The sequence below is a fragment of the Loxodonta africana genome, chromosome 13, assembly GCF_030014295.1.
Source record: "Loxodonta africana isolate mLoxAfr1 chromosome 13, mLoxAfr1.hap2, whole genome shotgun sequence".
Taxonomy (NCBI): domain Eukaryota; kingdom Metazoa; phylum Chordata; class Mammalia; order Proboscidea; family Elephantidae; genus Loxodonta; species Loxodonta africana.
In genome coordinates, this window is record NC_087354.1 from 59,628,775 (window position 1) to 59,650,912 (window position 22,138).

Consider the following 22,138-nt stretch of genomic DNA (forward strand, 5'->3'; position numbering starts at 1 on the left):
TTGAATTAGACCACCAAAATTTTTCTGTATTTTTTTCTTGTCATTAGTTTTTTTAATAATTTTTATTGTGCTTTAAGTGAAAGTTTACGAATCAAGTCAGTCTCTCACACAAAAACCCATATAAACCTTGCTACACACTCCCAATTACTCTCCACCTAATGAGACAGCCCGCTCTCTCCCTCCACTCTCTCTTTTCGTGTCCATTTCGCTAGCTTCTAACCCCCCCACCCTCTCATCTCCCCTGCAAGCAGGAGATGCCAGCATAGTCTCAAGTGTCCACCTGATCCAAGAAGCTCACTCCTCACCAGCATCCCTCTCCAACCCATTGTCCAGTCCAATCCATGTCTGGAGAGTTGGCTTTGGGAATGGTTCCTGTCCCGGGCCAACAGAAGGTCTGGGGGCCATGACCACCGGGGTCCTTCTAGTCTCAGTCAGACCGTTAAGTTTGGTCTTATGAGAATTTGGGGTCTGCATCCCACTGCTCTCCTGCTCCCTCAAGGATTCTCTGTTGTATTCCCTGTCAGGGCAGTCATCAGTTGTAGCCGGGCACCATCTAGTTCTTCTGGTCTCAGGATGATGTAGTCGCTGGTTCATGTGGCCCTTTCTGTCTCTTGGGCTCGTAATCGCCTTGTGTCCTTGGTGTTCTTCATTCTCCTTTGATCCAGGTGGGTTGAGACCAATTGATGCATCTTAGATGGCTGCTTGCTACCTTTTAAGACCCCAGATGGCACTCTTCAAAGTGGGATGCAGAGTGTTTTCTTAATAGATTTTATTATGCCAATTGACTTAGATGTCCCCTGAAACCATGGTTCCCAGACCCCTGCCCCAGCTACGCTGGCCTTTGAAGCATTCAGTTTATTCAGGAAACTTCTTTGCTTTTGGTTTAGTCCAATAGTGCTGACCTCCCCTGTAATGTGTGCTGTCTTTCCCTTCACCTAAAATAGTTCTTATCTACTGTCTAATTAGTGAATGCCCCTCTCCCACCCTCCCTCCCTCCCCCCTCTCGTAACCATGAAAGAATGTTTTCTTCTCAGTTTAAACTATTTTTCAAGTTCTTATAATAGTGCTCTTATACAATATTTGTCCTTTTGCAACTAATTTCACTCAGCATAATGCCTTCCAGGTTCCTCCATGTTATGAAATGTTTCACAGATTCCTCACTGTTGTTTATCGATGCGTAGTATTCCATTCTGTGAATATACCATAATTTACTTATCCATTCATCCATGAATGGGCACCTTGGTTGCTTCCACCTTTTTGCTATTGTAAACAGTGCTGCAGTAAACATGGGTGAGCACCTATCTCTTCGTGTACGGGCTTTTATTTCTCTAGGATATATTCCAAGGAGTGGGATTGCTGGATCATATGGTAGTTCTATTTCTAGCTTTTTAAGGAAGCGCCAAATCGATTTCCAAAGTGGTTGTACCATTTCACATTCCCACCAGCAGTGTAGAAGTGTTCCAGTCTCTCCACAGCCTCTCCAACATTTATTATTTTGTGTTTTTTGGATTAATGGCAGCCTTGTTGGAGTGAGATGAAATCTCATTGTAGTTTTGATGTGCATTTCTGTAACGGCTAATGATCTTGAACATTTCCTCATATATCTGTTAACTACCTGAATGTCTTCTTTAGTGAAGTGTCTATTCATATCCTTTGCCCATTTTTTAATTGGGTTGTCTTTTCGCAGTTGAGTTTTTGCAGTATCATGTAGATTTTAGAGATAGGTGCTGATCGGAAATGTCATAGCCAAAAACTTTTTCCCAGTCTGTAGGTAGTCTTTTTACTCTTTTGGTGAAGTCTTTGGATGAGCGTAAGTATTTGATTTTTAGGAGCTCCCAGTTATCTAGTTTCTCTTCTACATCCTTTATAACGTTTTGTATACTATTCATGCCATGTATTAGGGCTCCTAATGTTGTCCCTATTTTTTCTTCCATGATCTTTATCGTTTTAGATTTTATATTTAGGTCTTTGATCCATTTTGAGTTATTTTTTGTGCATGGAGTGAGGTATGGGTCTTGTTTCATTTGTTTGCAGATGGATATCCAGTTATGCCAGCACCATTTGTTAAAAAGTCTTTTCCCCATTTAACTGTTTTAGGGCCTTTCTCAAATATCAACTGCTCATATGTGGATGGATTTATGTCTGGATTCTCAATTCTGTTCCATTGGTCCATGTATCTGTTGTTGTACCAGTACCAGGCTGTTTTGTCTACTGTGTTGGTATAATAGGCTCTAAAATCAGGTAAAGTAAGGCCTCCCACTTTGTTCTTCTTTTTCAGTAATGCCTTATTTATCCGGGGTCTTTTTCCCTTCCATATGAAATTGGTAATTTGTTTCTCCATCTCATTAAGGAATGTACTTGGGATTTGGATTGGAATTGCATTAAATGTATAGATCGCTTTTGGTGGAATAGACATTTTTATAATGTTGAGTCTTTCTATCCACGAGCAAGGTATGTTCTTCCACTTATGTAAGTATCTTTTGGTTTCTTGCAGAAGTGTACTGTAGTTTTCTTTGTATAAGTCTTTTACATCTCTGGTAAGATTTATTCCTAAGTATTTTATCTTTTGGGGGGGGCTACTATAAATGGCATTGATTTGGTGATTTCCTCTTCGATGTTCTTTTTGTTGGTGTAGAGGAATCCAACTGATTTTTGTAAGTTTATCTTGTATCCTGATACTCTGCTGAACTCTTCTATTAGTTTCAGTAGTTTTCTTGAGGATTCCTTAGGGTTTTCTGTGCATAAGATTATCTGCAAAAAGAGATGCTTTGACTTCTTCCTTGCCAATCTGGATGCCCTTTATTTCTTTATCTAGCCTAATTGCTCTGGCTAGGACTTCCAGCACAATGTTGAATAAGAGTGGTGATAAAGGACATCCTTGTCTGGTTCCCGATCTCAATGGGAATGTTTTCAGGCTCTCTCCATTTAGGGTGATGTTGGCTGTTGGCTTTGTATAAATGCCCTTTATTACGTTGAGAAATTTTCCTTCTATTCCTATTTTACTGAGAGTTTTTATCATGAATGAGTGTTGAACTTTGTCAGATGCCTTTTCTGCATCAATTGATAAAATCATGTGATTCTTGTCTTTTGTTTTATTTATGTGGTGGATTACATTAATTGTTTTTCTGATGTTGAACCATCCCTGCATACCTGGTATGAATCCCACTTGGTCATGGTGAAGTGTTTTTTTGATATGTTGTTGAATTCTATTGGCTAAAATTTTGTTGAGGATTTTTGCATCTACGTTCATGAGGGATATAGGTATGCAATTTTCTTTTCTAGTGGTGTCTTTACGTGTTTTTGGTGTCAGGGATATGGTGGCTTCATAGAATGAGTTTGGTAGTATTCCATCCTTTTCTCTGCTCTGAAGTACCTTTAGTAGTGGTGGTGTTAACTCTTCTCTGAACGTTTGGTAGAACTCTGCAGTGATGCGGTCTGGACCAGGGCTTTTTTTTGTTGGGAGATTTTGATTACCTTTTCAATCTCTTCTTTTGTTATGGGTCTATTTAGTTGTTCTACCTCTGTTTGTGTTAGTTTAGGTAGGTAGTGTGTTTCTAGGAATTCATCCATTTCTTCTAGGTTTTCAAATTTGTTTGACTATAGTTTTTCATAGTAATCGGATATGATTCTTTTAATTTCAGTTGAGTCTGTTGTAATATTGCCCATCTCATTTCTTATTCGGGTTATTTGCTTTCTCTCCTGTTTTTCTTTTGTCAGTTTGGCCAGTGGTTTATCAATTTTGTTGAGTTTTTCAAAAAAACAGCTTTTGGTCTTGTTAATTCTTTCAATTGTTTTTCTGTTTTCTATTTCATTTAGTTCAGCTCTAATTTTTATGATTTGTTTTCTTCTGGTGCCACTATGAATATTTTTATTTTAATAGGATTTGTGGCACATTTGAAGCTGCTGTGCAGCAAACTCAGCTGGGAAAGAAAACTACAAAGGGAAACAGAAATTATTTTAAAGAATGCATTTAAAAACAAAGTGACATAGTTGCAGAAACAATAGTAATAGGGAATCTTAGAAGTAGGTTCTAGCAGCCACTGTCGCAAGTCAAAGAATAATTACAGCAGAAAGTGTCGCTGCACTTAGGTATTTTTCATCTTAATCCCATCCACAGGTGACAGTAGCATCATCAGTCTCACATGTTCTAATATTTGACAACTAGAAAAGGATCCTAGAAATCATCTTATCATTTTACAGTGGTGAAGAAAATGTGCCGGAGCACCAAAGCCTCATAGCCAGTTAGCTCATAGCTGTTGCTCTTAACTCCCAGGCCAGTACTTCTCCTGAGATGCTCCCTTCCTTCATCAAATGAGAGGAAAAATGAGAAACTTTCGTCTGTGTTAATCTGTGATCATATTTATACTGAAAATAGAAGGATTATTAGCAAAGTACCATTTTCTCTTATTAACTAATTTTTCATATTGCAATGAATTTATTAGGCAGTTTAATTGTATTATTTTAGTTATGAGAAAAAAGCCTACATTTGTTCTCTTTAGGGAAACCCTGGTGGTGTAGTGGCTACGTGCTACAGCTGCTAACCAAAGGGTCAGCAGTTTGAATCCACGCTCCTTGGAAACTCTATGGAGCAGTTCTACTCTGTCCCATGGGGTCGCTGTGAGTCGGAATTGACTTGATGGCATTGGGTTTAGTTTTTAGTTTGGTTTTGTTCTCTTTGGCAGGTGAGTCATTTAATCTAGTTTAAATTTAGACAATCTTTTTTTAGGGAGGCACTAGTAAATTTTGTTGGGGGAAGAACAAGTGTTTTTTTAATGGTCTTTCTTTTTGAACCCTCTGTAACCAGCAAGAAGTTGAGAAGTTTACAGACCTAGAGAAACTCTACCTCTATCTGCAGCTGCCTTCCGGCGTCAGCAACGGAGAGAAAAGGTGAATGGCCTCTGTTTGCCCGGTTATGGTGCTTACGGGCACCCCTAGGAGTGCGTGTGCTGGTGTATGTGTTACAATGGCTGTTGTTTTATGGTATTCCTGGAACCGTCAGAAAACGGAATGGCAAAACAGTAAATGTTTTTAGTTTTTGTTCATATTTGGTTAAGTGTTTATCTGCAGTTTTTGCCAGTTCATTCATGCATCTGGGTAAATGCTGTGAAATGCAATTTGGGTTATATTTTATAGACAGATGGATACAGTTGCACAATTCATAGGATTGTGAAAATTGAACAGAAAACCAAAGAATAAGCAGATAAGTGTTATGAGGGTTAAAGTGCAGGAGTTTTAAAACAAAAAAAAGTGAGATTTCTTTATAGAACATTGATTCGTGTAAATTTAAGGTATTTTAGTTGTTGGGGTATTATAGTATTTTCATTAATAAAAATATTTGAAAGTCTTATCTGGAGAATATGAAGAGAAGTTCACTGATCCCTTCTGTTCTTAAAAGAGTTTCCTTGCCCTTTTAAGTATTACTCAATTCATGTAAGTTATCCCTAACATTCTTACTTTAAAATTAAGTTTGCGTATCAAAGGAAATGGAATAAAAAGCCTTTTACTTTAACCTTTTTTACCTCAGACCAGATTTCATAACTATTTAAATCATTGTATGTTCCAGAAGGTTTCTCAGTATTTTCTTTGGAACTAAATGAACTACCCTCACAGTTAACTGAGATGAACATCAGAGTCAACAGGGCAGCTTCTGTCCTGCCGTCTTGGGTGTCATTTTCATGGGGTTAGTTTATAAATGATTCTGCCATGTAATACGAATTCTGTATTCTTATTGTTAATTTGTTAGTAGAAGGTTTGCCTGTTGACTTTGCAAAAGCCCCACCAAAGCTAATTTTTATTGCTATATTAATCAGTTACAGGACTGTAGGAAGAGTCTTATCTCGTCAAGAGCTGTCTTACGTGAATTCCCTTCTGGAGCATCAAGTGTTATGTAAGATTTCAGGATAGTTACTTTCTATATATATTTTTTGAGAGTGCTGATTAAATAGAAAATAACCAATTTTTTCTGTAATTTTTATTTTAAAAACTTGATGATTTGGTAAGTTCAGGCAAATGACCAGGAAGATAAGTAAGGAAATATCCTCTTGGAGGTAATTTCGGCCGAAACAAATGCCTTATATTGTCAGTTCTCCATCAGCTGAGCCACTTTGGAGGCCACAGGAGGGAGAGAGCAGGACAGTAACTTCAGCTAGAAGCTAGCTGTAGAATATATCTCACAACCCCAAGGGGACAGTTTTTGTATAGACAAGGAGACATTAAGTGTCCCGAGTTTGGTTTGGTCATTGATAACAGGTTTGCACATAAGTCTTCAGTGGAGCATTGAGGCTTGGCTTAGAAGTTGGCATCGAACTACTGCCTTCAGCTAAAACGTGTTTCTGTTTTATGACTAGTGATCAGAATGCTGTGTCCTCTAGTCGGGCCCAGCAGATGCACGCCTTTTCCTGGATTCGGAACACCTTGGAGGAACATCCTGAGACTTCACTGCCCAAACAGGAAGTCTATGATGAGTACAAGTGAGTATTATGTGCACACACCAGGCTGCTGGTGTGTTGAAGAACTCAGTTACCGCACTTGGCTTCAGTGATTTGCTGTATCTTTGGTGAATATCCAGCTGATGTATGGAGTTGCAGCTAGAAGTTCCAAAAACTTCTTCCAGCTCTAAGTTTCTGTTGTGGCGTCTCTAATAAAGGGCTGCACCTGTTGTTAGTGGCTTTCAAGTTGATTCTGATTCTTGGCAACCCCATGTGTGCAGAGTAGAACTGCTCCTTAGGGTTTTCAAGACTGTGACCTTTTAGAAGCAGATCACCAGGCCTGTCTCCCGAGGCACCTCTGGGTGGGTTCGAACCACCAACCTTTTAGCTAGTGGTCAAGTGGTTACCCATTTGTGCCACCTATGGAGCACAATTCTACTCTGATACACATGCGGTGGCCATGAGTCAGAGTCGACTCAATGGTAACTTGTAATAAAGGGCAGGGAGGCTGAATAAAAGGATTCCTTTAGAGTTCTTAAGGATGAGAAGAAGGGTATGTCTGGGGTTAGAGGGACAGTAGAAGACAGTAAGTCGATGCATAAAGAAAAACTCGTGTGTTATTTCTTTTGACTTTTAAAGGTATTTATGCAACTGGTAAGAAAAGTGTCCAGTGAGTGCTGTCGTTAACCAGTGTAAGATAACGCAAAGGAACTGCATTTATTGAGAAAGTTGTTGTTAACTGCCATCAAGTCTACCCCAACTCTTGGTGACCCTATGCACAACAGAACAAAATGCTGCCTGGTCCTGTGGCATCCCCATGATCAGTTGTGGATTGGACTCATGGTCCGTAGGGCTTTCATAGGCTATATTTCAGAAGTAGATTGCCAGGTCTTTCTTCCTTGTCCCTCTTACTCTGGAAACTCCGCCGAAACCTGTCAAGCATCATAGCAACTTGAAAGCCTCCACTGACAATTGAGTGGTGGCTGCATTTGAGGAGCATTGATCTAGAACTGAACCTGGGTCTCCCTCACAGAAGGTGAGACTTCTACCACTGAACCACCAAGTGCCCTGTTGAGGAGGTTATTGGTATCAAAAAAGAAACTTTTTACCCTCATGTAAAATTCTGAGTACTTTGTGTTAGAAATGTATGGGGTTGGAGTAAGTCCAGAGAAAAATGTCTGAAATGACCAAGGGAACAAAGTTAAACTAAAGAGTTTAGGTTGTTTTCTCCTAAGAAAGATTAAAACTGAGAGTGCATATAGTCCAAGTCTGTAAAGTTCATTTTCTCAGTCTACAGCAGTCTGTTGTACCAGACCCTGTGATAAGTTCTGAGGATACAGTGACAAAGGTAAGATAAAGTTCCTGCCCCTTCCAAGGATATATGCGTGTATATTTATTTATTTATTTATTTATAGTAAATATGACTTATTCACCAAGTTCAAGTTAATTATCATAGAGATAATCCTCTGGAACGTCAACGAAACAAGTTTGAATTCACTTGAATGTTACGAATATCAGGCAAATCTATGTGGTATGTTGAAGAAACCCTGGAGTGAGGATCAGGAGAAGGGATTCAGTCATTGAATTTGTGTGACCTGGACAAGTCTTTTAACCGCTTCTGTCAGTTGCCCCATCTGTATAAAAGACGCAGTCGAAGATCTATAGGTTTCTTTGAGCTCGAAAATTCTAAAAGTTGTCTAAAGTAGAAAATGTTGAGGAACTAATTGTCCAAAGATTTCTTAGTAGTTTCCCAAAAGGCAAATCAGGCAAATTAATATATACTATTTCCATAATGGATTAATAAGGGAACCCAGGATAATCATATACTTTTGAAGCGATGTCTTTCTGTAGCACATTAGAGGCAGCACCCTATATTTGCTTAAGTGTGACCCTAGCCCATTAAAGTGGTCCTTAAGTTTCTGAAAGTTTCCTGTCTTGGGTAAGGCATGGTTACATTTTTCTATAATATTTTTCAGCATTTGTCAGTGAAATCATTTTATGAAGTTTCCATAAATCCTTATAATTTTTTTGTTTTTCACTAAGAAGAGTTAAAGGTTTTTCCTAAACATAATCAACCAAAAGCATCACATTGTGTATGGGAAAGAATCGGAGCTCTAATTTTGAGTGATTAATTTGCGATTTAGTGGAGAGCCACAGAGATAAAAGAAAATGACTAACAGAGAATAAAATTTAAAAAGGAAGTCGCATGTAAGGGAAAATTTGATAACAACGTGGCTAGGAGAGAAATACCAGTTTTATTTGTGGAATTTGAAAGAATTATGCTAATGATGGTGCTTTTTTTCTTTTGATTGAAAGCACAATCAAAAGCAAAGTGAAAGTTTACAAATCAAGTCAGTCTCTCATACAAAACCTTATATACACTTTGCTATATACTCCTAGTTGCGATGATGCCTCTCTTTATAATTGGTGTGGTACTGTACACAAAATACCTGAGTCTGCATATTTTTTTCTTGGTAATTTCCCGTAAGTCTATCCCATAATGGAAAAAAAAATCCCATTAAGACTTTATTCACTGTTGTATCCCCCGCAGTGTTTTCTACATACCAAAACCAAACCCATTGCCTTCGAGTCAAATTCTGACTCATAGCGACCCTATAGGACAGAGTAGAACTGCCCCATAGGGGTTCTAAGAATTTGAATTGCTGACCTTTTGGTTAGCAGCCAAGCTCTTAACCACTGTGCCATAATCCTATCAGTGATTGGAATGGAATCCCATCTCTAATGTTGATGGTACAATCTCAGTGTGTTAATGGACTTCATAAGCATTCTAGTACTCCAGTGCCCCCATTTTATAGATGAAAACACCTAAGCCCAGGGAAGCTGACTCTCCAGTGTCACAGAACTAAAAAGATAGGGGCAAATCTAAGGCTAGAACTCAGATTTCTTGGTTTCTGGTTCACCATTCTTCCCTCACAATGTGCTTACACAGGACTTTATTTGTTCTAACTGATGTGCCTCAATTACCAAAAAAGGTTTGACATTTTGATGAGTGGTTCATAATAGATGTGAAAGCAAACTTGTTAAATTTGAGTGATAGCAAACTAAGTAGGTGGAACAAATTGGACATATAGTTAGAAATAAAATTCAATAGGATTTTCGTTTAGTGTGGATAAATAAGCTGCTGAAAGTATGAATTGGTTTCCATGTAATTACTGTACGTCATACAGATAACATGAGTATCCTATTGGTTTCCATGTAATTACTGTACATCATACAGGTAACATGAGTATCCTAAGAGACACAGTGTGAGAACACATATTAACAGCGTGACGGATGCTAAAAAGAGACTATGATGGTGTTTCTACAGAATGACAGTATATGAGAGCTTTAAGTTAATCTCTCATTTGATTGCCTAAAACCATAATTTGCTGTGTGGATTTCAATAATTAGAAAGATGTGGAATATGTAGAAAGACTACAAGAAGACAAAAAGTAGATTAAGTATTAGGAAACAGCTAGTTAAAAGTTTTAGAATTGTGTTGTCTAAAGAAAGATGACCTGCTGTCATAAATATTACAGCCGGGGAAACCCTATGGGGCAGTTTGCTGTTCTTTAGGATCTCTATGAGCTGTGATTAATTCGATGGCACACAACAACAAAGAAAGGCAAGTGGAATATAGGTGTATATTTTTTAAAAGAAAAAGTTTTAAATGATGGAAGAGGTTTCAGTTAGAAGGTAGCACTTCCTGACGGTACAGATTTTTAGAGAAGTTTCATACTTTCCTTGTTAGACTAGTCATTTTCTTATTTTGAGTGCCTAAGTGAGGTTTTCTGAATAAAAGCTTAGCATTAAATGATCAATCTTAAATTCATTTTGTTTCAAGTATTCATGAAGACATGATGTTACTAATGTATTTGATTTATACCTTTATTTTAAGCTATTCCTGTTGTGTATGGCCTCTTTAATAGTTCGTTGCATGATGTTTAGATGTATTTCTGTGAAAATTAGTGCCTTTAATAGTTGTTAGAATCAAAATTCCTTTGGGGAAAAAAATGAAAATGTAGTTTAAGGCAGTAATGACTAGCTTCTTTTAACTGTATTTTCTTGCAATTAAATCAGAATACTGCCAAATTAAGATAAAGCCAAAAAACTTAAAGGCGCTTGCAGCATGAAAAGATAATATAGTTTACATACCATTGCAAACTTCTATATTTTTTGAAATTCTTGAATTCTGAGTAATCACATGTGTTTATGAAAGTGATCATTAATGTGATTCTTTTTTATATTTTCTTAATTTAGAAAGTAGTGTGTATTCACAATTGGAATTTTGGTAGGTAGTTATAAATATTTAAGGAAGAAAAATAGCACCAGTAATCTCACTCTTTAAAAATAACCAGTTTGATTTGTTTATTTAGTTAGTTTTACCAATACATAGTTTTTGTGTATGTACGTTCTTACTGTTTTACCAAATTTGGCACCATCGTTTATGCAATTTTTGGATGGGGGACAGGTGCAAATAACAATGCAGTGAACATTCTTGGCTATATAATTTAGTGTACAGTCTTAGAATTGGAATTACTTTCTAAACATTGTGTAATTGTTATTTCTTTATTATTCATCATATGTATTTCTTCCTGATTTGTCTCTGCTTTTATTTGTCTGTTTCTTAATGATTGTTGTTATTGTTCTTAGGTGCCGTCAAGTTGATTCTGACTCATACTGACCCTATAGCATAGAGTAGAACTGCACATAGGGTTTCCAAGGTGTGGCTAGTGGATTTGAACTGCCAACCTATTGGTTAGCAGCTGAGCTCTTAACCACTACACTGCCAAGGCTTCTCTTAATGTTTAGGAGTCTTTATATGTTGAGGACATTAACTACTAAATGTGAATGTTTTTTCAAGATTGTTGTTTATTACTTAATTTTGGTTTTAAATGATTTTTTTTAAGCAGTCTGATCTGCCCAGTTTCTTCCTTTGTTGCCTGTAATATTGCTGTTTCAAAAGAACTTCCTGTGCCGCTAGCAGCTGAATGAATTTTGTTTCATTTTTCTTGTTTAATCTTTTAGTCCATCTGGTTTTTTTTTTTTTTTTTTGGGTAAATGCTATTAGATACGGCACTAATTTTATTTTTCTCCAAATGATTAGCTAATTATCCCAACCCCTTTCATTAGATTTTTTTTTCTTTTAATGCTAATTTATGATGTAACTTTTATGGACTTAATTCTTATAGTTACTGAAGCCTGTTTTTGGACTTAATTTCCTTCCTTTATGTTCTCTGTTCTTACACCAGTACCTTCCCATTTTACATGTTTACATATAGCTGGTAGGCTTAGTCCTCCCTCATCCCTCTGTTCCAAAATTTTCCTTCGTTTTATTTACTGACCCAGTTAATTTTTTCATATGAGCTTAAGTCAGAATCACTTTTCTAACTTTATCAAATCCCTTAAATATGAACATTTATTTTTAAAATACTAAGTTTTGATCTTAGAAGTATGTTTCTTAATTCATATCTTTCTTTCATGGCCTTCAGTGAAGTTTTAGTCTTTTAATTTTTACTATGTTATTTATATTATGAAAAATATATTTTTCCCATTTTTTTACTGTAGGTTTGTTTTGGGTTATACAAAAGGTATGGATTTCTGTTATATTTATGTTGTACATTTTATTTTTATTGAACTTTGTTTAGTCCTAATTATTCAGTTGTTACTTTTGACTTTTCTAGTTAGACAGTTTATCCCATGTGTCATCCTCATTTTTTAATCTTATTGTTATATTTAATAGACTTTCCTTTAAATAATAGTAATGATAGGCATAATTTTCTCTTACAGTTCTGTGATGTTAAGAATGAATCATTTATAGTTGAGCAAGACTTTACTTTTTTTTAAAATCAGACATAGATGTTGAAGTTTATCAAATGCTTTTGTTGTTGTTGTTATCTACTGAGATTACATATTATGTGGTGCTCTTTTTAACCTATCCATGTGATACACTTTATAGATATTACCTTATGTTAAACTCTTACTCCTGGAATAAATGTCCTCTGTTGAGATGTGTAGCTCTTTTAGTGTACACTTGGTTTCTGTTTGCAAGTATATTATTTAGAATCTTTGCATCTGTATTCATAAGTGACTGGGTCTGTAATTTTCTTTTGTGGTGCTGTCTTTGTCAGGTTTTGGAATCAGGACTAGACCAGCTCTCTAAAATGAGTTGGAACTCTTTTGCTAGTTTTCTGTACTTTGGAACAGTTTATATAGCATGGGACTCATTTGTTCTTGACAGTTTCAAGGAACTCAAGTATAAAAGCATCTAGGCCCCTTGTTGAGGCAATTCTTGACAACTTGGGTTTGGTTTGGGTTTTTTTTTTTTTCTTTGATTGGGTTTTTACTTCATTAGTCAATTTTGATAATTCGTCCTGGAATTCATTCAGATTTTCAAACATATTAGTATAGTATTAAATATACTGTTTTCTTATGAATTTAATACCTTTTGTATCTGTTATATCCTTAGCTTTGTTAGTTTTTTCCTTTTTTTTTTTTTTTTAATTAGACTTAAAAAACATTCTTTTTTATTTCAGACATCCTTTAGAATGGTTTTCAAAACTAGTTCAAATGAACATCCCTAAAGTGAATTGCTGTTTACTCATCCCCGGAAGAGGCAGCACTATCCTCCTTTAACGCCAACTGGTCCAAAGCAAGGAACAGAGCAAAGTCTCTGAACCCGGGAAGACCTTAAGTTGACTAAAAAAAAAAAAAAAAAGACTTAGCCATGGTTTATTTCTATTTGGTTTTATGTATTTTTGGATTTAAAAAATAACTATTCTCTTAACAGATTGGACAGATCTACACTCCCCACACCCCCTGACTGTCCTGACTGGTTTTAGATTCCCACCTCATCATTGCTGTCTGCTGGAGTCCCAACGATTCCATTTAAATCTCTGGAGAGGGTCAGGCTAGGTCTCCTGCCTGGGAAGATGATGATACCTGACTGCTCTTCCCCTGTGCCTCAGAGATGGGGGCGTTTATTCCTTATATTGACTTTTTTTTTTTTTTGAATCACATGCTGTATCATATTTAACCAAAATCTTTCATTTATTTTGTCATTAACCAGTTCAACACAATGTGTGATTATGTAGCTCAAGTTTTCTTGTCTTCCAAGCTTATCTTAACTCTGTGTAGGAACCTAACATTTAATAGACACTTTAAACGATTGTTAAATGAATATCCTGACAGCCTTAGAGCAACTGACAGATCACTGAGACGTTATGTCAGCATAGGTAGGACAGTAAAGTTGTCTTACCTTATTTACCCCTCATTCACTGTGCAACTCACCGTATTCCACCTTCACTGAAATTACTTAGGCAGAAGTCACTAAGTTTTCTAATAATTCAAGAAAGTAAATTTGATGGGATAATATAGTGCAACTGTATGCTTAAGAACGCTGAACTAACTTTAGTGATTGTATTGTTTGTATGCAGGGGTGGATTAACTAGTAAGCAAGGTATGCACGGGCTTCCTTGTGTGTACTTAGTAATCTGTAATGAACGATTCCACATGAGTTTCACCATCCATCTTTGACGTGGTACATTCTATCCTACATGTATTTGAGAAACACGTCTTATTATCTCTTCTCTCACTTTTACTCTCTTGTGGAATTCCTCCTTCGTGACAGGTTGCCACCTATTGGTAGCAATACTATTGAATTTCTAAATGTGTGGTTAAAAACTGAAATAGGTGCATTGGTTTAAACTTGGTTTATTTAAATGTGTTGTAACAAGTCTGCTGTTACTCAACCAGCTCTCAGAAACTCTTCCCTGAAATGAACAGCTTTAGCGAGTAGCCAGACTAAAAATGAGCAGGGTTTCTCTGTTAGTACAGTATCACCTGCCCTCTTCTTCTGAAAGTTCATAGATCTCCTGTAAAGGAGAGAGAAGTTATATAAATGCATTCTTCATTTTAGAGCAGGGGTTCTCAATCTTGACTAAACATTGGAATTCTCTGGAGAGCTTCGGGAAAAAACACTGTTGCCTGATTTCCATGCCCTAGAGATTCTAATATGATTGGTCAGGGCTGCAGCTGGACATTGGGAGTTTTAAAAACTCACCAGGTGTTCCCAGTGGAGAGCAAAGATTGACACCTGCAGATATAGAGCAGTGGATCTCAATCAAGGATGATTTTGCTCACCAGGAGACATTTGTCAGTATCTGGAGTCCTTTTTTGATTGTCACAACAGGAGTGATGCTGCTAAATATCCTACAGTCACAGGAGAGCCCCCACAATAAATAGTTACCCAGCCCAAGATATCGGTAGTGTTACTGTTGAGAGGCCTAGCTAATTACTATCTTGTTGAAGGTCTTACTGCATCTCTGAAATTTGATTGTTCAAGCAGATACTCTTTATCCTCCAGTGAGTCTAACATAGATTCTTAGAGATTTTTTTTAAAGAAGGAAAATACTAATATATCTATGATGGGAAAATATACATATAATGTTATGGCATAGATAATAATATCACTAATATTTTAAGTCTCCCCCCACACATCTGTCAGTTTATCATACTGTGGGGGCTTGTGTGTTGCTGTGATGCCGGAAGCTATGCTGCCAGTATTTAAATACCACCAGGGTCACCCATGGCAAATAGGTTTCCGCTGAGCTTCCAGGCTAAGACAATAGGAAGAAGGACCTGGTGGTCTTCTTCTTAAAAAATTGACCAGTGAAAGCCTTAATGAATAGCAGCAGATCATTATCTGATACAGTGCCAGGAGGTGAGCCCCTCAGATTGGAGGACACTCAAAAGACGACTGGGGAGAGCTGCCTCCTCAAAGTAGAGTCGACCTTAATAATGTGAATGGTGTCAAGCTTCCGGGACCTTCATTCCCTGGTATGGTGCAACTCAAGATGAGAAGAAACAGCTACAAACATCTATTAATAATTGGAACGTGGAATGTATGAAGTATGAATCTAGGAAAATTGGAAATTTTCAAAAATGGAACACATAAACATCGATATCCTAGGCATTAGTGAGCTAAAATGGAATGGTATTGGCCACTTTGGATCATATAGTCATGTGGTCTAGCTGGGAATGACAGCTTAAAGAGGAATGGTGTTGCATTCTTCATCAGAAAGAACATTTCAAGATCTATCATGAAGTACAATGCTGTCAGTGATAGGATAATACCCATATGCCTACAAGGAAGACCAGTTAATATGACTGTTATCCAAATTTATACACCAACAAGTAAGGCCAAAGATGAAGAAATTAAAGAGTCTTACCAACTTCTGCAGTCTGAAATCGATTGAACATGCAGTCAGGATGCAGTAATAATTACTGGTGATTGGAATGCGAAAGTTGGAAACAAAGAAGGATCGGTAGTTAGAAAATATGGCCTTGATGATAGAAACGATGCCAGAGATCACACAATAGAATTTTGCAAAACCACCGACTTCTTCATTCAGAATACTTTTTTTCACCAACATAAACAGTGACTGCATCATGGACCCTGCCAGATGGAATACACAGGAATAAAATTGACTACATCTGTGGAAAGAGATAGTGGAAAAGCTCAATATCATCACTCAGAACAAGGCTAGAGGCTGACTGCGAAACATACCCTCAATTGCTCATAGGCAAGTTCAAGTTGAAGCTGAAGAGAATTAGAACAAGTTGATGGGAGTCAAAGTATTCCTTGAGTGTATCCCACCTGCATTTAGAGACCATCTCAAGAATAAGTTTGATGCGTTGAACACTAATGACCAAAGACCAGATAAGTTGTGGAATAACATCAAGGACATCTTGGATGAAGAAAGCAAGAGGTCATTAAACAGACAGGAAAGAAAGAAAAGACCAAAATGGATGTCAGAAGAGATTCTGAAATTTGCTCTCGAACACCGATTAGCCAAAGCAAACAAAGAAATGATGAAGTAAAAGAGCCGAACAAAAGATTTCAAAGGGTGGCTCGAGAAGACAGTATTATACATGTATTATAATGACATGTAAAGACCTGGAGTTAGGAAACTAAAAGGAAAGAACATGCTCAGCGTTTCTCAAGCCGAAAGAACTGACGTAAAAATTCAAGCCTCAAGTTGCAATATTGAAGGATTCTACAGGGAAAATATTAAATGACACAGGAAGCATCAAAAGAAGATGGATGGAATACATAGAGTCACTATACCAAAAAGAACTGGTCGTCATTCAGTCATTTCAGGAAGTAGCATTATGATCAGGAACCAATGGTACTGAAAGAAGAGGTCCAAGCTGTACTGAAGACATTGGCATAAAACAAGGCTCCAGGAATTGATGGAATACCAATTGAGATGTTTCAGCAAATGGATGCAGCACTGGAAGTGCTCACTCATCTATGCCAAGAAATTTGGAAGACAGCTACCTGGCCAGCCAACTGGAAGAGATCCATATTTATGCCTATTCCAAAGAAAGGTGATCCAACCAAATGCAGAAATTATTGAACAGTATCATTAATATCATACACAGGTAAAATTTTGCTGAAGATCGTTCAAAAATGACTGCAGCAGTACATCAACAGGGAACTGCCAGAAATTCAAGCTGGGTCAGAAGAGATGTGGAACCAGGGATATCATTGCTGATGTCAGGTGGATCTTGGCTGAAAGCAGAGAATACCAGAAAGATGTTTACCTGTGCTTTATTCACTGTGCAAAGGCATTCGACTACGTGGATCATAACAAATTATGGGTAACATTGTGAAGAATGGGAACTCCAGAACACGTAATTGTGCTCATGAGGAACCTGTACATAGATCAAGAGGCAGTTGTTCAAATGGAACAAGGGAATATTGTGTGGTTTAAAGTCAGGAAAGGTGTATGTCAGGGTTGTACACTTTCACCATGCCTACTCAATCTGTGTGCTGAGAAATAATCTGAGAAGCTGGACTATATGAAGAGCAGGGCATCAGGACTGGCGCAAGATTCTTTATTCTGCATTATGCAGATGACACAGCCTTGCTTGCTGAAAGTGAAGAAGACTTGAAGCACTTACTGATGAAGATCAAAGACTCTAGCCTTCGGTGTGGATTACACGTTAACATAAAGAAAACAAAAATCCTCACAACTGGACCAATAAGCAACATCATGATAAACGGAGAAAAGATTGAAGTTTTCAAAGATTCCATTTTACTTGGATCCACAATCAACACCCATGGAAGCGGCAGTCAAGAAATCAAAGGTTGTATTGCACTGGGCAAATCTGCAAAAGATCTCTTTAAAGTGTTGAAAAGCAAAGATGTCACTTTGAAGACTAAGGTGCATCTGACCCAAGCCATGTTTTCCTTTTTCACATATGCCTGCAAAAGCTGGAAAATGAGTAAGGAAGACCAAAGAATAGTTGACGTCTTTGAATTAAGGTGTTGGTGAAGAATATTGAGTATACCATGGACTGCCAGAAGACCAAACAAATCTGTCTTGGAAGAAGTACAGCCAGAATGTTCCTTAGAAACGAGAATGGTAAGACTACATCTCACACACTTTGGACATGTTACCAGGAGGGACCAGTCCCTGGAGAAGGACATCATGCTTGGTGAAGTAGAGGGTCAGCAAAAAAGAGGATGATCCAGCAAGAAGGATTGACACAGTGTCTGCAACAGCGGGCTGAAGCATAACAATTGTGAGGATGGCAGAGGGTCGGGCAGTGTTTTATTCTGTTGTACATAGGGTTGTTTTGAGTTGAAACTGACTCGGTGGCACCTAATAGCAACAACATGTAGTTGTCTTTACCAGTGCTGTTTTTTTGTGTGTACTTGAGTTACTGCCATATTTTTACACAAATAACGTGCTCCTTTAGTGTTTGCCAGCTGCTCCCTCCCCACCGTGAGGTATTTTTGTATGTGCACTATGCTGATTTTTTTTACAGCAACATTTTTTAAAAAATTGGCATAGCAGCGCTTACAAAAATAGCTCCCGGGGGGAGGGAAATGTTGGCAAATGTAGAAGGTGTGCATTATTTGCATAAAAGTACAGTGTCTGTTGTCCTTTTATTTAAGCCTGAAGGACTCCCTTTAGTATTTCTTGTAGGGCAGATGTGCTAGTGACAAACTGAGTTTTTGTTTAAGTTGCAGTGTCTTAATTTCCTCCTCATAGTTGAAGGATAGTTTTGCTGGATCTAGAATTCTTGATTGACAGTCTTTTTCTTTCAGCACTTTGAATGTGTCATCCGACTGTCTTCTGGCCTCCATTGTTTCTGATTAGAAATAAGCTGTCACTCTAATTGAGGATCCCTTGTACACCATGAGTTGTATCTCGTTGCTTTTAAGATTCTTTCTCTGTCTTTGGCTTTTGACAGCATGATTGTGGAATGTCTCACTGTCAATCTCTTTGACTTTGTGTCCTACTTGAATTTTCTTAAGCTTCAAATTAGATTATTACTTAAGACTAGATTGTTTTGGTTCATGTTTTTCATCAGATACAGGATGTGTTGACCATTGTTTCTTAAAATATTTTTTCTGCATTTCTCTCTCTTCTTTCCTCTGGGCCTTTCATATATGTATATTAGTCTCTCACCGGTTCCTGAGGCTCTGTTTCTTGTTCTTCATTCTTTTGTCTTTCTGTTCTTCAGACAGGATAATTTCAGTTGACTGTTTTCATGTATGCCACTTCTTTCTTCTGTCTGCTCTAATTTGCTGTTGAGCTTTTCTAATCAGTTTTTTCATTTCAGTTATTGTACTTTTCAACTCCAGAATTTCTGTTTGCTTCCTTTTTGTAATTTCTGTGTCTCTGCTCATATTCTCTATTTGGCAAGACATGGTTTCCCATAGTTCTTTGAACATACTAAAATTGCTGTTTTAAAGTCTTTGTCTAGTAAGTCAAACATCTAGGCCATCTCAGGGACAGTTTCTAATCATTTCTGTTTTTCCTGTGCATGGGCTATACTTTGTATGTCTCATAATTTTTGCTTCAAACTATATATTTAATATAATATGGCACTCTGGAAATCATATTCTCCCCCTGCCCAGGTTTTTTTGTTGCTCCTGCTTGTCGTAGTCGTTTTCTTTACTTTTCTGAACTAGTTCTGTAACATCTGTATTCTTTGTCTTGTGTGACCATTGAAGTTTCTACTCAGAGTGGTGTTCAGCTAATGATTGGACAGAGTTCCTTAAACACCTGGAAACAATGAGCCTCTCAGTCTTTGCTGAGGGGATCTGTGTGCATGTTTGGCATGCTGTCAACATTCAGCCAGGTAGTTAACAACTCTGCCTTAGCCTTCTCTTCCTGCTTTCATAGAGCCTTAAAGGTAGTCAGACATGAGAGGTTAGGGCTTTCTGATTTCTTTCCTGGTGTTGTGGACAGCCCTGTGTGTTTATGGGCCCTTCTAGATTCTCAGGAATATGGTCAGAGTCAGGCAGTTTCAAAGAGTTTTTCTTCCCAGAGTATCAAGATCTAATTCCTCCTAAGAAGTATTGGAACATTTCAGCAACTGTTCCGCTTTCAAAGGCTCAAACCAGGTTGATATTTGACCATATTACTTTTTCCTTATTTGCCTTCCACATTACTTAGCAAATGCATTCTTTGATTAACATGTTTAAGGGTATGTAATTCTACTATGTCTGTAGAACCTCCTTAAATTTTCGTATCCTTTTTGATCACCTGTAATAAATGAATGCTAAGACTCACCAAAATAACAATATAGGTCCTTGGTAAGAAACGGGTTTTATAATAAAAATTTGATCTCTCTTCTTTGCACATAGTAGAAAAAATTACATCGTTTTGGTTGTTTTCAAAGCTTTCAATATGCTTCAAAAAAAAAAAAAAAGAAAACCAAACCTGTTGCCATCAAGTGGATTCTGATTCATAGCAGACCTATAGGACAGAGTAGAACTGCCCCATAGAGTTAACAAGGAGCGCCTGGTGGATTCACACTGCCAGCCTTTTGGTTAGCAGCCGTAGCTGCTAATCACTACGCCACCAGGGTTTCTTTCAATATGCTTTACACTTTTATTGCTAATTTATGACTTCGGTATGTTTACAGTCATTAATTAGCACCAAAAGTGTCTCATCTATAAGATAAGTAGGTTAGACTAGATGACCAAGATCCTTTCCAGGTTCACTTCTGTGCAAATTCCTCACCTACAAATTGTGTATGATAATTGCCTCACAGTTGTCAGGACGATCTAATGAGGTAATGTATGTACCCCAAAACCAATGAAACCCACTACCCTTGAGTCCATTGTGACTCATAGCAACCCATAGGGTTTCCAAGGCTTTAAATCCTTACAGAAACAGACTGCCACATCTTTCTGCCACGGGCCACTGGTGGTTTCAAACCATTGACCTTTTGGTTAGCAGTCAAATGCTTTAACCAGTGTGACAGCAGGGCTTCTTGACACACACAAAGCTCTCACAAAAAGCCTGGTATGGTTAGATATCCTGTGTCTGTATTTTGCCACCTGCCTTTTATGATGTTTGTTTTTATTTTTCATGCCTTTAAAACATTATCTACCTTTAAATTGTTTCTTTAAATTGTAAATGGTATGAGTGAACATTAAAAATTGAATTGCTACCATGGATTTTAAGTGACTTGTTCATGGTCATGTTAAATGTTGACCTTAATTTCAGAGTCTTAAAATGAAGCATACTTTGTATTTTTTGTATAGAGAATGCAAAAGAACAAATGGTCTCATTTTAAGAATGGCGTTAGGGTGTTATTTATTCTGTAAACAGAACATTCTCTGTTCCTCGCCCTTTTTTGATTCTTGTGTAAATATGACGCTGAGTTAGGTGTTCGTTGACACCATATCTTGCTTGATTAATCTGCAGTTAAAATTACAAAACAGGAAAAGGAGACGTAAACTAATCAAGGGTCTCACATGACCTGGAAAGACCTGTGGTTTGTTATCCAGCGCTGGTTTCAAAATTATGAATAGATACTCTATTAATACTTATTAAATTAGATTTAAAAGCAATCATTGAATATCCAGATTTTTCCAATGGGAAAGGGGCTCTAATAATGGAATTCTTTTCTTTAAAAATTAGAATTGCTGAAAATTGGATAGGCCACCTTTACAGTGTAGATCCCTGGTCCATCAGGGGAAGTGTTCACATGAGGTAGCACATTATTTAGAAATCTGGCCGTGTCCACCTCTGGCAGGAAGTTGAACTATACAACTTTTGAATTCATTTCCAGGTCACACAACTCGACACAAAATGAAGGCATTGAGGACCTGTTCCTGGTATTGTTATTATTGTTTTTAAATCGAGACTCTCTTATTTTTTTCTCTTTGATATGTGAGATACCAGGAATAGAAGTTTGAATCATAAACATTTAGTTTTCTTTTCTTCCTGACATTGCCTGCCATTTGATTCAGAAGGAATATTTTGATCTGCTTATATACCTACAAAGTAGTTTTAATACTTACCCACTTAAAAAAGTACTTAGAGAGTTCAAAAAATAGTTTAAACAGAGAAGAAAATATTCTTTGGTGGTTACGAGAGTAGGGAGGGAGAAGGGTTTTCACAAATTAGATAGTAGATAAGAACTATTTTAGGTGAAGGGAAAGACAACACACAATAAAGGAGAGGTCAGCACAACTGGACTAAACCAAAAGCAAAGTTTACTGAATAAACTGAATGCTTCGAAGGCCAGCGTAGCAGGGGCGGGGGTTTGGGGACCATGATTTCAGGGGACATCTAAGTCAACTGGCATCATAAAATCTATCAAGAAAACGTTCTGCATCCCGCTTTGGACAGTGGCGTCTAGGGTCTTAAACGCTAGCAGGCAGCCATCTAAGA

The 22,138-nt window shown here is 37.4% G+C and overlaps 1 protein-coding gene across 4 annotated transcripts in view; it reads left to right on the forward strand.

Moving 5' to 3' along the window:
* RFX7 (regulatory factor X7) overlaps positions 1–22,138 on the forward strand; it is a 125,398-nt gene that overhangs the window by 81,278 nt on the left and 21,982 nt on the right. For 2 of the 4 annotated variants that reach the window (XM_064267515.1, XM_064267516.1), the window contains 2 exons: positions 4,805–4,887; positions 6,348–6,470. In XM_064267515.1, coding sequence (XP_064123585.1) covers positions 4,805–4,887; positions 6,348–6,470 — 206 coding nt within the window. Of the gene's footprint in view, positions 1–4,804; positions 4,888–5,810; positions 5,888–6,347; positions 6,471–22,138 lie in introns of those variants that run through there. The other 2 variants (XM_064267518.1, XM_023558266.2) reach the window with 2 other exon arrangements.